This window comes from Bos indicus x Bos taurus, chromosome 6 (genome assembly GCF_003369695.1).
Source record: "Bos indicus x Bos taurus breed Angus x Brahman F1 hybrid chromosome 6, Bos_hybrid_MaternalHap_v2.0, whole genome shotgun sequence".
In the NCBI taxonomy this organism is placed as follows: domain Eukaryota; kingdom Metazoa; phylum Chordata; class Mammalia; order Artiodactyla; family Bovidae; genus Bos; species Bos indicus x Bos taurus.
In genome coordinates this window covers 15937772-15951912 of record NC_040081.1, presented here as the reverse complement: position 1 = coordinate 15951912, position 14141 = coordinate 15937772, and the positions used below count along the sequence as shown (strand labels likewise).

General features: G+C 39.3%; 1 protein-coding gene across 2 annotated transcripts in view; it reads left to right on the top strand.

Annotated features, from left to right (window-relative positions):
* Window positions 1-14141, top strand: part of MCUB (mitochondrial calcium uniporter dominant negative beta subunit) — a 95327-nt gene that overhangs the window by 62831 nt on the left and 18355 nt on the right. For both annotated transcript variants that reach the window (XM_027543849.1, XM_027543850.1), the window contains exons 2-3: window positions 12150-12225; window positions 12742-12912. In XM_027543849.1, the coding sequence (XP_027399650.1) occupies window positions 12150-12225; window positions 12742-12912 (247 nt within the window). The remainder of the gene's footprint in view (window positions 1-12149; window positions 12226-12741; window positions 12913-14141) is intronic.

Here is a 14141-nt window from a genome sequence, read left to right as displayed (position 1 = left end):
ATACCCCCATGCCAGCTGCCCCTCTGTGTGCATGCCCTCCAGCCACACTTGGATTCAGACTCCCAACCTCACCTCAGGCCCCTCCTCTCCCCATGAGAACCCTTCTCAGAAATAATCTTTAAATGAGTCCCAAGCATAAAAATGAACTTAGACCTCTGTCTGACACACTTCGGGGAAACTGTGGAATCCCAGAAGCAGAAAGATGAAAGAAAATCTTTCAGAAAATCTTAAATTTATAGAAGATGTGTTTATAGACGTCAGAAGGCAAAGGAATAGCTTCAAAGTTCTGAGAGGAAGTAACCATCTGGAATTTTATATCCAGTAAACTATACTTTTCAACAGCATTAAGTTTGAGAGATTAAAAGATTCTTATTGAAAGTTCTCAGGAAGCATGAAATTGAGCACATGAGTGAACAGGATGTAAGAAGAAATGGAGAGCAAAATAGTTGGATAACTTACAGGTGACTCCAAGAAACAGCCACTGTGTAAAACAACGTCAGACGCCGTTTAGTCAGTGAAAGAGAGTTGTGTCCGACTCTTTGTGACCCCATGGACTATATGGTCCATGAGTTCTCGAGGCCAGAATACTGGATGGGTAGCCTTTCCCTTCTCCAGGGGATCTTCCCAGCCCAGGGACTGAACCCAGGTCTATTTGGGGGAGGGTTCTAAAAAATAAGGTCAAAATAATTTGTTCTTAATTGTGATTGGTACTAAGATCCTGTTGTTCAGCCATAGGATAGAGAAATTTACACCCTAAGCCAAGTAAGCATATCTGAGAATGTAAAGGACAAACACTAAAAGGACACAGAGAAAAAAAACCCGAATACTTCAAACCAACAGAGAAAGATAACGGAGTCTAAAGGAACAGATTATTAGAAGATAAAAAAGAAGGAAGCAAAAGACAATCACTGTAAGCAGAAAGCACAAAATAAGATGACAGATATCCAAATTTACCTGATACAGCAACAAATATAAACAGATTAAATTCAACAGGAGAATGACAGAAGTTGAATTTATAACATAGACGAAGGGTTTACTACTCTACATAGGCTCTCAGTGAAAGCACTGACCAAAGCTCTAGTGAGCAAAATTTAACATGAAAGGAATAAGGATGCAGAAGAAATGTTGAACAAGGAAATGGGTAAAAGACAAGCATCGGAAAGAATGGAACTCAATAATTTTAAACCGTATTTTACGTACCACGTACGGTGCAGTTTTGTGGAATGTGTGAAGCAAGCAGATGAGCTCCGCGGTTATATAACTGTTCTGCTTTGAAGCTCATCCTTGGGTTCGTTAGTTTTCTACCTGTGGTGCATCATGATTTTCTGCAGAACCTCACACTGAGTTCCAGGCTTTCATGATTTCTTTTTTGCTTCCCTGGACAAAAGCAAAAATCAAACTGCTGTATAGCAACTTTCTTTTGATGAACTCTTCTGACTTGTCTCTAGATTTATATTTTAAATCTGCCCAACAAAAATTGCATTTTGTTGCACACACTAGGCATTCATCTTAATTAATGTTCCAGTCTCTTTCACATGCTACATGAATAATCACTGTTAAAATAAATTTTTCTTTTTGATCTGGGCAGACTAAGAAGCGTAGTTAATACATAGCAAGATTGAAACAGAAAAGATACAGGCATAATGCATACAGTACTTTATTCGTAACCAATAATAACTTTCACCTATTGACTGTAGAGTCTCAGCCAGGCCCGTTTACATCCCTGTAAACACTTGGCGTTTAAGCCAGTCATCCTTTGTTCCCTGGACTGACCTCAGCAGGACCCCTGAAATTATATTTTTGTGTGTGTCTTTATGTGTGTTTCTTCCTCTCTCCCTGCTTCCCTTCTTCTCCTTTCCTTCCTCTCCTCCTTTCCTTCCTTTCTCTCCTTCTTTCCTTCTTTCTTCCTTTAACAAGGAAATGGCTTTTGAGAGCAAAATTCTAAAGAAGGATTACAACAGAGAGAGAAGAAATACTAGACTAATTTGCTTGTCCCACTCTAGTCTGTTGCAAAACATATCGAAACATTAGACTATATTGGTGGAAAAATAAATTACAAGTAATAAATTGGTTTCAACATTATTGTGTGAATGCAATTAAGGTTTGTAATAGAAGTAGCAAATATTTTATTCCTCTGGTTCAGTTCACTTACACCTGGGAGCCTTCTGTACAAGGGTTTCAATAGTGTGGAGCCGGCATTAACTGTTGTTTCTGTCCTCCCAGGACCCCCTTCTTTAGTCTTCATCTGAAGACAGAACCCACTGCTCCGCACAGATGTGGGCACAGCAGGTGATAACCTGAGCCAGGATCCCTTTTCCCACAGGATGACAGTGCAGTGAAGCAATTTAAAAAGGAGGGCGGGGTGGGGGTGGGGGGCTCCTGATAGCTTTTCTGTGCTCACTCATTAGCTGTGTGACTTCAGACAGATTACTTAATCTCCTTGTGTTCCAATACTCTGATAATTAAAATCTGAGAAGTAACCTGCACATGGATGTTTATAGCAGCCTTATTCTTAATTGCCAAAACTTGAAGCATTCAACTAAGTTAATCAATAAACTGTGATACATCCAGACAAAGCAATATTAAAGCACTAAAAAGAAATGAGCAATACAGACAGTAATATTGTGTTAGCAAGTTCCATGATTATAAGAAACTAGATCTTAGTTAGTCCTACCACAAAAAAGAAATAATTATGAGATATGATAGCGCTGCCAACTGTCATGACAGTGGCAGTTATATTACAATATATAAATGCATCAAATCAACATCTAAACACCTTAAATTTACAGAATGTTATGTGCGAAACATATTTCAATAAAAATTTAAAAGAACGAAGAAATGAGCTATCAAGCTATGAAAGGACATTGAACCATCTTAAGTGCGTATTACTAAGTGAAAGAAGCCAATCTGAAAAGGCTACATACTATATAATTCCAACTACATGACATTCTGAAAAAGGCAAAACTATGGAGACAGTAAAAGGATCTTTGGCGGCCAGGGGCTAGGGAGGAAGGAGTGAGTGTGAGAGGCAGTGATTAAGGGGGGGTTAAAGCTTTGCAATGTGTAAGATGAAGAGTATCTGAGGAGGGACTGGCCTTTGTAAGGGGTGATCCCCTGACTTCAGTAGGAGGGACGGGTGCAGTGGGGGGCTCAGATGAAGTTCTGTAGGCTTTATAGAGGGAACATGAGAGCTGACGTGCAAGGCGGGTACACCAGGCAGGGCTTCCTAGGCAGGAGGGGAATGAGTGCGCAGACCAGGAAGTATGAACAGCGTTCCTTACTTGAGAAACACCCTCGGCATGTCTGAAGTAGAGGGTTGGGATGGGCAGAGCTGGTGTTGGTAAGGGGAGGTGGGAGAAGCTGATGAGAATCAGCTCATGGAAAGTGTACTTTGGAATGGTTTCCCTTTGCAGCAGAGAACAAATAGAGGTTTTTAAATCTTGAGCTAGTTTGACTTTATGTAATTTTAGAAAAGTAGCGATCTTCACCTGGAATGGATTGGTGGGAGAGACTGGTTAGGAAGCCATCACGGTGACCTGGGGAGACAGTGAGGATCTGAACTGGGGCAGTGGAGGGGGGAGGGGAGGGTGGAGCGGGGGCGCCACGAAGAAGCGGAGCTGCTGGTCTACCAGCTGACTTTATGGAATATCAGCTGTTTGAGTAACACTCAGGCCTCTAGTTCTAATGACTGGTAATTAGTGGTGAGTCCATCAAGGAGAAAACTGGGTCCATGGAGGAAGAAGAGAGAGCTCAGTTGAGGAGCTGCTGAGCTTGTGGAACCCGTGGGCTGTCTTGGTGAATATGTCTGGTGAGCCTGTCTGGGGATGCACCTCCAGAGGGAAACTTCTCCTTCCAGGGATGCCCAACTGGGTCTGTTATTGTTTGATTCTGAACTTTATGCAAGTTTGCTTGTTTGGATTCAGATTAATTATTTCATGGTTATACTGAGTAAAACAACATGAAAAAAATAAAATATTACTCCCAAAGTTTGATAATATGATATCAGGATCCTAAAACTATTACTACTTTATGATTCAGTCATTCTGCTGTCTACCCTAAAGGAAAAAATCCTAACAAAGATTTACGTGCAAAGATGTTTTGAATCAGTTTAGTTGTAATGGTGAGAACAAACAGTATACTTAGAAAATAAACTAGAAGGTATATAACTGTGGTGTGTGCATGCTAAGTTGCTTCAGTCGTGTCTGACTCTTTGTGACCCTATGGACTGTAGCCCACCAGGCTCCTCTGTCCATGGGATTCTCCAGGCAAGAATACTGGAGTGGGTTGCCATTTCCTCCTCCAGGGGATCTTCCTGACTCAGGGATCAAACCTACGTCTCTTATGTTTCCGGCATTGGCAAGCAGGTTCTTTATCACTAGTGCCACCGGAGAAGTGAGACTCTAGATAATGACCTTATTGGTGACTTTTATTTTCTTCTTTTTGAGAGTCTGTGATTTATAGATTTTCTAAAATGAGCATGCATTATACTCTCTGACATGGAAAAAAATGTGTAGAAATGTATAAAATGTCCAACAATAGGTAAATAGTAAATTCTGCTATACCTATAGGATATGTGGTTATGGAGCTATTTATTTTGTTTATGAAAAGTATTTAATGAAGAAAATACTTATAAAACACTAATGATCAGCTCTATGATTATATGAAGATATATATCTCTGGAAAGGCTGGCATAGGCTAGGGGTGGTGGGATTGTGGGTGCTCATTTTCTCTATTTCCAAGTTTCCACAGTGATTTTTATTATATTTCTTTTCATCTTTTTTTTTTTTTTTTAATTTTCTGGTTTCTGTAGGGCTTTTTGCTTCTTTCTTCTGCTTTTCTTGAGAAAGTTTGTTATTTTTTCCTTTTCTACCACTGTAGAAACTACAGATTGTGTATGAATGGTTTCCTTTAAGTGTTTAACATACTCAGTTATAAGTTTCCTAACAAAGTCTTGATTTCTCACTATTTTTGCCCTTCTTCTAATGTGATGAGGATCTTTACCTGTTGTAAGAATCCACAAAAGATAGCATGCCACATCTTGTTTAGCTTTCCACTCATTTTAACACACAAAAAAAATGGTTTAAAATTTCTTACCGTAAGTAGTTTGTTTATTAACATTTTTTACAGCTTTGGTTCTGTATTAGTTTCTTAGGGCTTCCATAACAGAGTTCCTCAGATTTTAAACAACAGATTCATTTTCTCACGATTCTGAAAGCCAGGATTCCAGGGTAAAAGTGTCTGCAGGGTTGGTTTCTTCTGAGGCTTTTCTCCTTGGCTTGCAAACAGCCACCTTCTGTTCGTGTCCCCATAGGGTCTTCCTCTGCATGTGCGTGTCTGTGTCCAGAGCTCTCCTTGTAAAGACACCAGTGATGCTGGATCAGGGTCCACACTCATGACCTCATTTTAACTTAATTATCTCTTTCAAATACAGTCATACTCTGAGGTCCTGGGGGTTAAGACATCAACATATGAGTTTGGTGGGGAAGGGAGGACACGTTTCAGCCCATAACTGTATTCTCCTGCCTGGGTTTAAGTTCCCTTCTTTCTAGGAAGTTCTTTAGCAAAGATTTGTGGGAAAGAGACTATGTACATCTCTGTACATCTGAAAATCTCTTCACTTCCTTCAACCTTAAGTAGCGTTCCTAAATATAATGTTTTAGGTTGATCGTTATTTTCCCTTAGCACCATGAGAATCTGTATACATCCATTTATCATGTATTTATTGAGTCCCTATACTGTGTCAGGTACTGTACAGGTGCTGGGAATACACTAGTGAACCAGGGAGTATTCAACTCTAGAGGGAGGAAAAAGCATTTGTGCAGTTGTGTGAACATACGTTTTCATTTCTCTTGGGTAAACTGGGAGGAGTGGGAATGCCTGGGTCACATGGAAGTGTGTGTTTAATCTTATATGAAACTGCTGAAAGTTTTCCAGAATGGTTGTACTGAAGGGGATGACAGAGGATGAGATGGTTGGATGGCATCACCGACTCAATGGACATGAGTTTTAGTAAACTCCAGGAGTTGGTGATGGATAGGGAAGCCTGGTGTGGTACAGTCCATAGGGTCTCAAAGAGCTGGACACGACTGAGCAACTGAATTGAACTGTACCATTTTACGTTCAATGTATGAGATTGATTGCTTTTTAAAGTTGTAAAGTTTCTATATCGTTCTGTTTTGTACCTGGGTGAATTATTGTCTAATTCACTAATTCTCTTTTCTGTTGACTTTATCTAGTCTAGAATTTATCTAGTTCATTAAACTGGGTTTTTTACATGTATATAGATTTTTTTCCATTTCTAGAAATCTTAGATGATCCAACTTACTAATATTTGTTTTATTTCTACAAGTTTAATATCATAATTTCTTATTAGTTTTCTGGAAGCTAATTCTCCTGTTTACCTCTTTGAAGACTCTATGATTTGTGTTAAAGTCAGTTTTGGATGACTCTCTTTACTTTCTCTAAATGGAATTAATCTTCTTAGTAAACTTGGTTCCTTCTTAGCATTTAATTTCTCATATAGTAAAATTCTGGGTTACAGACTCTAAGTAGAAGTTTATTTTTCATTCTGACCTCACCCCTTTCTGACTAGTAATTTTATATTGCCTCCAACTAGGCTTTTGTAGCCAGAGCTCAGAAATGGTTCTTAAATTGCCACCTAAAGGTCCCTGACCAGGTTACAGTGATATTGGATGTATCACAGATTAGGTCATCAGATCACTGGGAATCTTGACTCAATCTTGTCATGGGCTACTTTAGTCTTTCCTACCCCCAAAGAGTCAAGTTCTCAGTTACTCCTATTCTGGACTATTAAAACACAATTTTGGGGAAAAGATAAAAATATGACTCTCATACAGTTATAAGAATGAATATGCATTAAAAAATTTATTCTACTCTTATGATATGAAGGAACCAGGCACATGTTTTATCCAGTTAAAAGGAAAAGTCAAACCATCACAAATTTATATGGAGGAAAGAATGTTAAGGTGAACTGCAGGTAGAGATAAAACTGGTGTTTGGGTTGGGGTGGGGAACTCATAGATTACTACCAGATTGGACAAAATTTGTATACCTACCAATTACCTACAGTTTACAAATAGTTCCAAAATGGCTTCAAACCAGCAGACAGGGTTGGAATGTGATAACTTGAAAAAGCGGGCCGTACATTCTTCACAATAGCCAAGGCATGGAAACAACCAAACAACCTAAGTGTCCACTGAAAGACAAATGGATAAAGATGTGGTACATATATGCAATGGAGCACTACTCAGCCATTCCAGAGACGACATACAGATGGCCAAGAGGCACATGAAAAGTGCTCAACATTGCCAATTATTAGAGAAATGCAAATCAAAACTACAATGAGATACCACCTATTACTAGTCAGAATGGCCACGATCAAAAAAGCTGCAAACAGTAAATGCTGGAGAGGATGTAGAAAAGTCACTCCTACAGTGTTGGTGGGAATGTAAGTTGGTGCATCCACTATGGAGAACGGTATGGAGGTTACTCAGAAGACTAAAAATAGAATTACCATATGAGCCAGCATTCCCACTTCTGGGAATATATCCAGACAAAACTATAGTTCAAAACGGTACATGCACCCTATGTCCACAGCAGCAGTATTCACAACAGCCAAGACGCAGAAACGACCTAGATGCCCATCAATCGATGAATGGATAAAGAAGATGTGGCACAAATATATACTGGAAAATTCTCAGCCACAAAAGGAACAAAATAATGCCATTTGCAGCAGCATGGCTGCAACTAGAGATTACCATACTAAGCATAAGCAAGCCAGAAGGAGAAAGACAAATACCATATGATATCATATGTGGAATCTAAAATATGACACAATGAACCCATCTACAAAACAAAGTCCCCAGGTCGCGCTAGTGGTAAAGAACCCGCCTGCTAATTGCAGGAGATGTAAGAGATGTGGGTTCAATCCCTGGGTCAGGAAGACCCCCTGGAGGAGGAAACAGCAACCCACTTCAGTATTCTTGCCTGGAAGATCCTATGGGCAGAGAAGCCTGGCAGGCTATAGTCTGTAGGGTCCCAAAGAGTCATACACGACTGAAGCAACTTAGCCCATGAAACACACTCACAGACATAGAGGACAGACCGGTGGTTGCCAGTCGGGGGGAGAGGGGTGGGGGGAATGGAGTTGGGGGCTGGGGTTAGCAGATGTAAGCTTTTATATACAGGATGGATAAACAAGGTCCTACTGGATAGCATGGAGAACAATATTCAATATCCTGTGATAAACCACAATGGAAAAGAGTATGATAAAGAATATATAATATATATCTTATGTACATATATATATAACTGAATCACTTTGCTGTACAACAGAAATTAACACATTGTAAATCAACTGCACTTCAATAAAAATATATTGATTGAAAAAAGAAACTAAAATCATTAATACTCCCTTCCCCAAGGAAAGTGTGGTATAAACAGTGCATCATTTTCCATTGAAACCCTTTTCCTATGAATAGAGAACCTTAGTGGACTCCCTACTTGCTTGAGTCTTGCTTATCACATTGTTTTGCTCTTGGTGTTGCTACAAGGGGAATGTGTATTCTTTTTGAACATGGAGCAGAGGTGTTGCTTAAGTATTTATACTGTCTTGAGTGGGAAGTACATCTTGTTTTACTTAATAATAAAGATACATAATCTAAAATATGTTAAAACTCTCAAAGCAATCTGATCTTGTTAATTGGCCCAACATGTGATCATAATACATTTCCTTTCCACTAACACCTGCCTCCCTTTTACTTTGAAACTCAAACAGATCTTTCTCATGTTAGTGCTGTTTTCCTTTTCTTACTAAAGCCCTGGCTCTTTTTCTCTTCTTTTTTTCTACTAGCAAACTTACCCTTTTCTTTCTCTCACAACCCATTTCTTCCTGAAACTTCCTCTGCATGTCAGAGATCATGGCAGTTAGTGTATCTTGAAGCTGGGATTCCAACTTGGTTCTGATGGCAAAGCCATCACACTCAACCATCATGACCCTGCAGAAGGACTTAGAGCTGGGCATGGAGGGAAAGACAGGGTCTGTTAGGCAGAAGGGAATAAAGAAGGCATTTCAATATGTCAGTGGCACACAGCTTATCTGGCTGGGGCCCAAGTTCCTGCTGAAAGAGAATAATAAGCGATGGGGCTGTAGAGGGGAGGGGGCCTGTACTGCTCAGGTGAGGCTCACAGACTGTACTGACCCTTGCTCGATACTTTGTGTTGTTTAATCTTTATATTGACTCCACAAGACCCACAAGATATGGGTATCCCCACCTAAGGCTTCAGAGAACAAAAGCACAGTCCTATGACTTATCTGTAATCTCCTGCCATCAGAGAATACCAGTCTTTTCAACTATGGGGTCACTGTGCTTTCTATCAGTACTTTATATAAGCTATTGAAGTCTTCAGGGTTTTAAGTGAAGTGGTTAGGATTGTATTTAGGAAAAAGATGCGATGAAAGAGAAGCCTGAGTCTTCTTTTGACCTGATACTGAATATCATTTGAAGGCAGTAGCCCTTGTCCAGCACTAAAATTGGGATTTCAAAATGATTCTATGCTGAAATTTAGAAGTAGTGACCTGAAAGCCACAGAGGGTCTTCTAGAACCCAGCTACTCTGAAGTATGGTCTTCGCGCCTATAACTTGAGTATAATCCTGGGCTTATTAAAAATGCAATTTCTCATCCACACACCTATGGACACCTTATCTTTGACAAAGGAGGCAAGATATACGATGGAGAAAAGACAATCTCTTTAACAAGTGGTGCTGGAAAACTGGTCAACCACTTGTAAAAGAATGAAACTAGAACACTTTCTAACACCATACACAAAAATAAACTCAAGGTGGATTAAAGATCTAAACGTAAGACCAGAAACTATAAAACTCCTAGAGGAGAACATAGGCAAAACACTCTCCAACATAAATCACAGCAGGATCCACTATGACCCACCTCCAAGAATATTGGAAATAAAAGCAAAAATAAACAAATGGGACCTAATTAAACTTAAAAGCTTTTGCACAACAAAGGAAACTAAAAGCAAGGTGAAAAGACAGCCTTCAGAATGGGAGAAAATAATAGCAAATGAAGCAACTGACAAACAACTAATCTCAAAAATATACAAGCAACTCCTACAGCTGAATTCCAGAAAAATAAATGACCCAATCAAAAAATGGGCCAAAGAACTAAATAGACATTTCTCCAAAGAAGACATACGGATGGCTGACAAACACATGAAAAGATTCTCAACATCACTCATTATCAGAGAAATGCAGATCAAAAGCACAATGAGGTACCATCTCACTCTGGTCGGAATGGCTGCGATCCAAAAGTCTACAGTCAGTCAGTGCTGGAGAGGGTGTGGAGAAAAGGGAACCCTCTTACACTGTTGGTGGGAATGCAAACTAGTACAGCCACTATGGAGAACAGCGTGGAGATTCCTTAAAAAGCTGGAAATAGAACTGCCTATGACCCAGCAATCCCACTGCTGGGCATACACACCAAGGAAACCAGAAATGAAAGAGACACGTGTACCCCAATGTTCATCGCAGCACTGTTTATAATAGCCAGGACATGGAAGCAACCTCAATGTCTATCAGCAGACAAATGGATAAGAAAGCTTTGGTACATATACACAGTGGAATATTACTCAGCCATTAAAAAGAATACATTTGAATCAGTTCTAATGAGGTGAATGAGACTGGAGCCTATTGTACAGAGTGAAGTAAGCCAGAAAGAAAAACACCAATACAGTATACTAACACATATATATGGAATCTAGAAAGATGGTAATGATAACCCTGTATGCGAGACAGCAAAAGAGACACAGATGTATAGAACAGTCTTTTGGACTCTGTGGGAGAGGGTGAGGGTGGGATGATTTGGGAGAATGGCATTGAAACATGTGTATTATCATATGTGAAACGGTTCAGGTTCAATGCATGAGACAGGGTGCTCAGGGCTGGTGCACTGGGATGACCCAGAGGGATGGGATGGGGAGGGAAGTGGGAGGGGGGTTCAGGATGGGGAACACATGTACACCCATGGTGGATTCATTTCAATGTATGGCAAAACCAATGCAATATTGTAAAGTAATTAGTCTCCATTTAAATAAATTTATATTAAAAAAATGCAAAATCTCATACCCCTACCTCAGACTTAACTAGATCAAAAATCTCTGGGAGTGGAGTCCAGGAAGCTGTGCTTTTAACAAGCCCTGTTTATTTAGCAATGGACAATATTATGGTGCCCACATGATTATTAGGTATGCAGAAGCTTGAGAAAGCTTTGATATTTTCCCCTGGGCACTTTACCTGCTTTCAGCATTTCCTGGTTGTCTAATGACTGCCTCTAAAATGATTTCTTCAATAGTAGTACAGAAACTTCATCAGCACATTAAACAATAAGTACTTTATGAGCAATGTATCATCATTGGCATCTAGGAAGCTGACTTATAAACTGTCTTTAGCATTAAGTTTAACTCTAGCATAAAATTTAACTTGCACGTGAAGGTGGCAGCATATGGAAAAACATTTGGGAGGCTATACACCAAAACTGTGAAAGAGGAAGTTATTCATGACACTTGTTAAGGAATGTGGGGTAGACTTTATTCAGGGGGACTGCCATGGGAAAAGTGGGGATTTGTGTCCAAGGAGCAAAGTTGGGCACACGTTGCGGGGAGGTGGTAAATGGGAAATTACTAAGAGGATAGGGTAATTTTTTGCTAACTTGACCTGGCAGGATTCTTGTTGAAGACAGACTGGGGTGATCAGATAATACCTGGGGAACGGTGGAGGACGAGGAATTTGATCAGATACTGAGGGCTGTGTTGGGGGGGAAGGGGGTGGCTAAGCTAACTTGACAATATTCTTGCTTAACTCCCAGAGGACATGCGCAGGTTGGGATTTAGTCAGGCTCAGAGGATCCCAACTCAAGTTTGTCCAGGAGCGAGTCTTCGTCATCTCTACTGTGATTATCTTTGGGGAAAGTTGGGGGACTGTGGAGAAGTAAAGGGAGGGGCTTTAACTTTTACCACCTACATTTAAAAAACATTTTATAGGAGGGTAGTTGCTATCTTCCCCTACCTTTTATATTATACTCTTATACATGGATAATCATTTATATCATTACAGGTTTTGTGTGTGAAACTGTGTGGAAACCTGAAATTCTATCAATCAAATCTTTATAGTACACTGGTGCCATCTGATGGTAAGCTTTCTTATCACTTCTGTGATTTCCCCAGGCTAATTTTTCATCTTTCTAAATTAAGTGAGAAATGTGAGTTTTGAGCAAAACAGACTTTTCTTGTGTTACCCCTTCCACTCTTCCCCATCAGAGTTCAGTTTCTGCCTTCTCTGCTCCCATAAGATCTGATGTCTTTTGGCAAACTCCCATCCCAGTAATCAAAGGAGTTAGAGATGACTTGGAAGTAGTTTCTGCCCTCAGTACATTTTTACCTGGCAAGACTCTAAGCAGATAATTATAACAAAGTGTGGTACACACTTAATAAAATGTTAATAGAATGGTGGGGGGAATATGTTAACTAGTATAATGAAAGCACTATAAGAGTGATACAAATTATTACAGGAATTCAGAGGGTTATGAATTCCATATTTAGGTATACCTTCTAGAGTTTTTGTTCATAATGGTTAGTAATAATTTTAAAGTTATTTTAAAAAGTACATTTTATCCATCCTCTATTATCAACTTTTTTTTTCCTAACAGAAATCACAGTTAGTTATAAACATGGCCTTCCCTTGATAACACTTACTCTGCCATCCAGAAAAGAGCGCTGTCAATTTGTAGTCAAGCCAATGTTATCAACCGTGGGTTCATTCCTTCAGGACCTACAAAATGAAGACAAAGGTATCAGAACAGCTGCCATCTTCACAGCAGGTATATATATATATTTTTCCAGCTTTGTCTTTTTTTCTTCTTTTGAACCTTTGTTTTGTTTCTTTACTTTCTACAAAATTATTATATAATAAATGGTTGGTCTTTACTGAGTCCTTCATTTTTGAACATGAGTGATGTAAAAAAAATGAACTCTAATGGATAAAAAAGAAATGGAAGTTTAATTCATGTTTTGGTTATTTATTTCATAAACTTAGCCCCCAGATTTTTCTCTGAGAAAATTTTAATGACATAGTAATTATCATCTAGTTTTCTGTAAGAAATGTGAATAATTAGAAAATGAAATGCAGGCTCCATGATTGAAATAGACAGTGAATAATACACAAAGAGTTCATTGATCTTTGTTATAAAGCAGTTTTAGAGTGTTTTTTGACAGAATTAATAGGCAGAATTAATTCTCAGGAAACTAGTATGATACCAGCAGAGGTAGTTAATCAGATAGACTTTTAAATAAATGTAGCATATAGCTTTTATATTTGTATGATCTAAGGACATAAAAGCAGGCCCTACGGCCCCTAAAAGAGAATAAAGAATTCGTACCCCAGCCCGATATACCAGGCTACTATAAATATAAACAAATGAATAAATTTGCACTGTTATTTTATTGTAGTATTTACATTCTTAGAATAAGCTTATTTAAAAGTTAATGATTACTATGACAGTTTTGGAAAGGAAATTAACTTGGTTCTGTCCAAGTTCAGAACCAATTAAGGGATAGATATAAAAGTTGGAAGAGTAGAGATTAACAACTAATTTACTTAACAAGCATTGAGCAGCTAACAGATGTGACCTGAAACAAATAGACTGCCAGATATTTCTCCAGCAAAGATGGCTTTATTGCAGAGAGTGGAGAACTGCAGTTCAGTGTCTGCAGCCACTCACACGAGTCACGTGTGAGGATTTGCAAGACGAGGGAAGGAGGACGCTTCTGAAGAAGGAAAGGAAGCGGGGAGGACAGCAGCAAACAGAGGGTCCCTGGCTTTTCACTGGCTGGGTCCTTGGTAAAGAGGAGGCGCCCTCTTCCTGCTGGGCAGTGCCCACAGGGTGTGAGAGCTCCCCCTTCTGGTCTCCAGACTCTATTTAATTGAAGTTCCTGTGTATTAATCCTATATGCCAGGCCTTGTTCTAGATGCTAGAGACAGCAAAGAACAATAGAGATTAAACTCCTGTTCTTATGGAACTAACATTTTACAAGGAGAAAGAAACAAAAT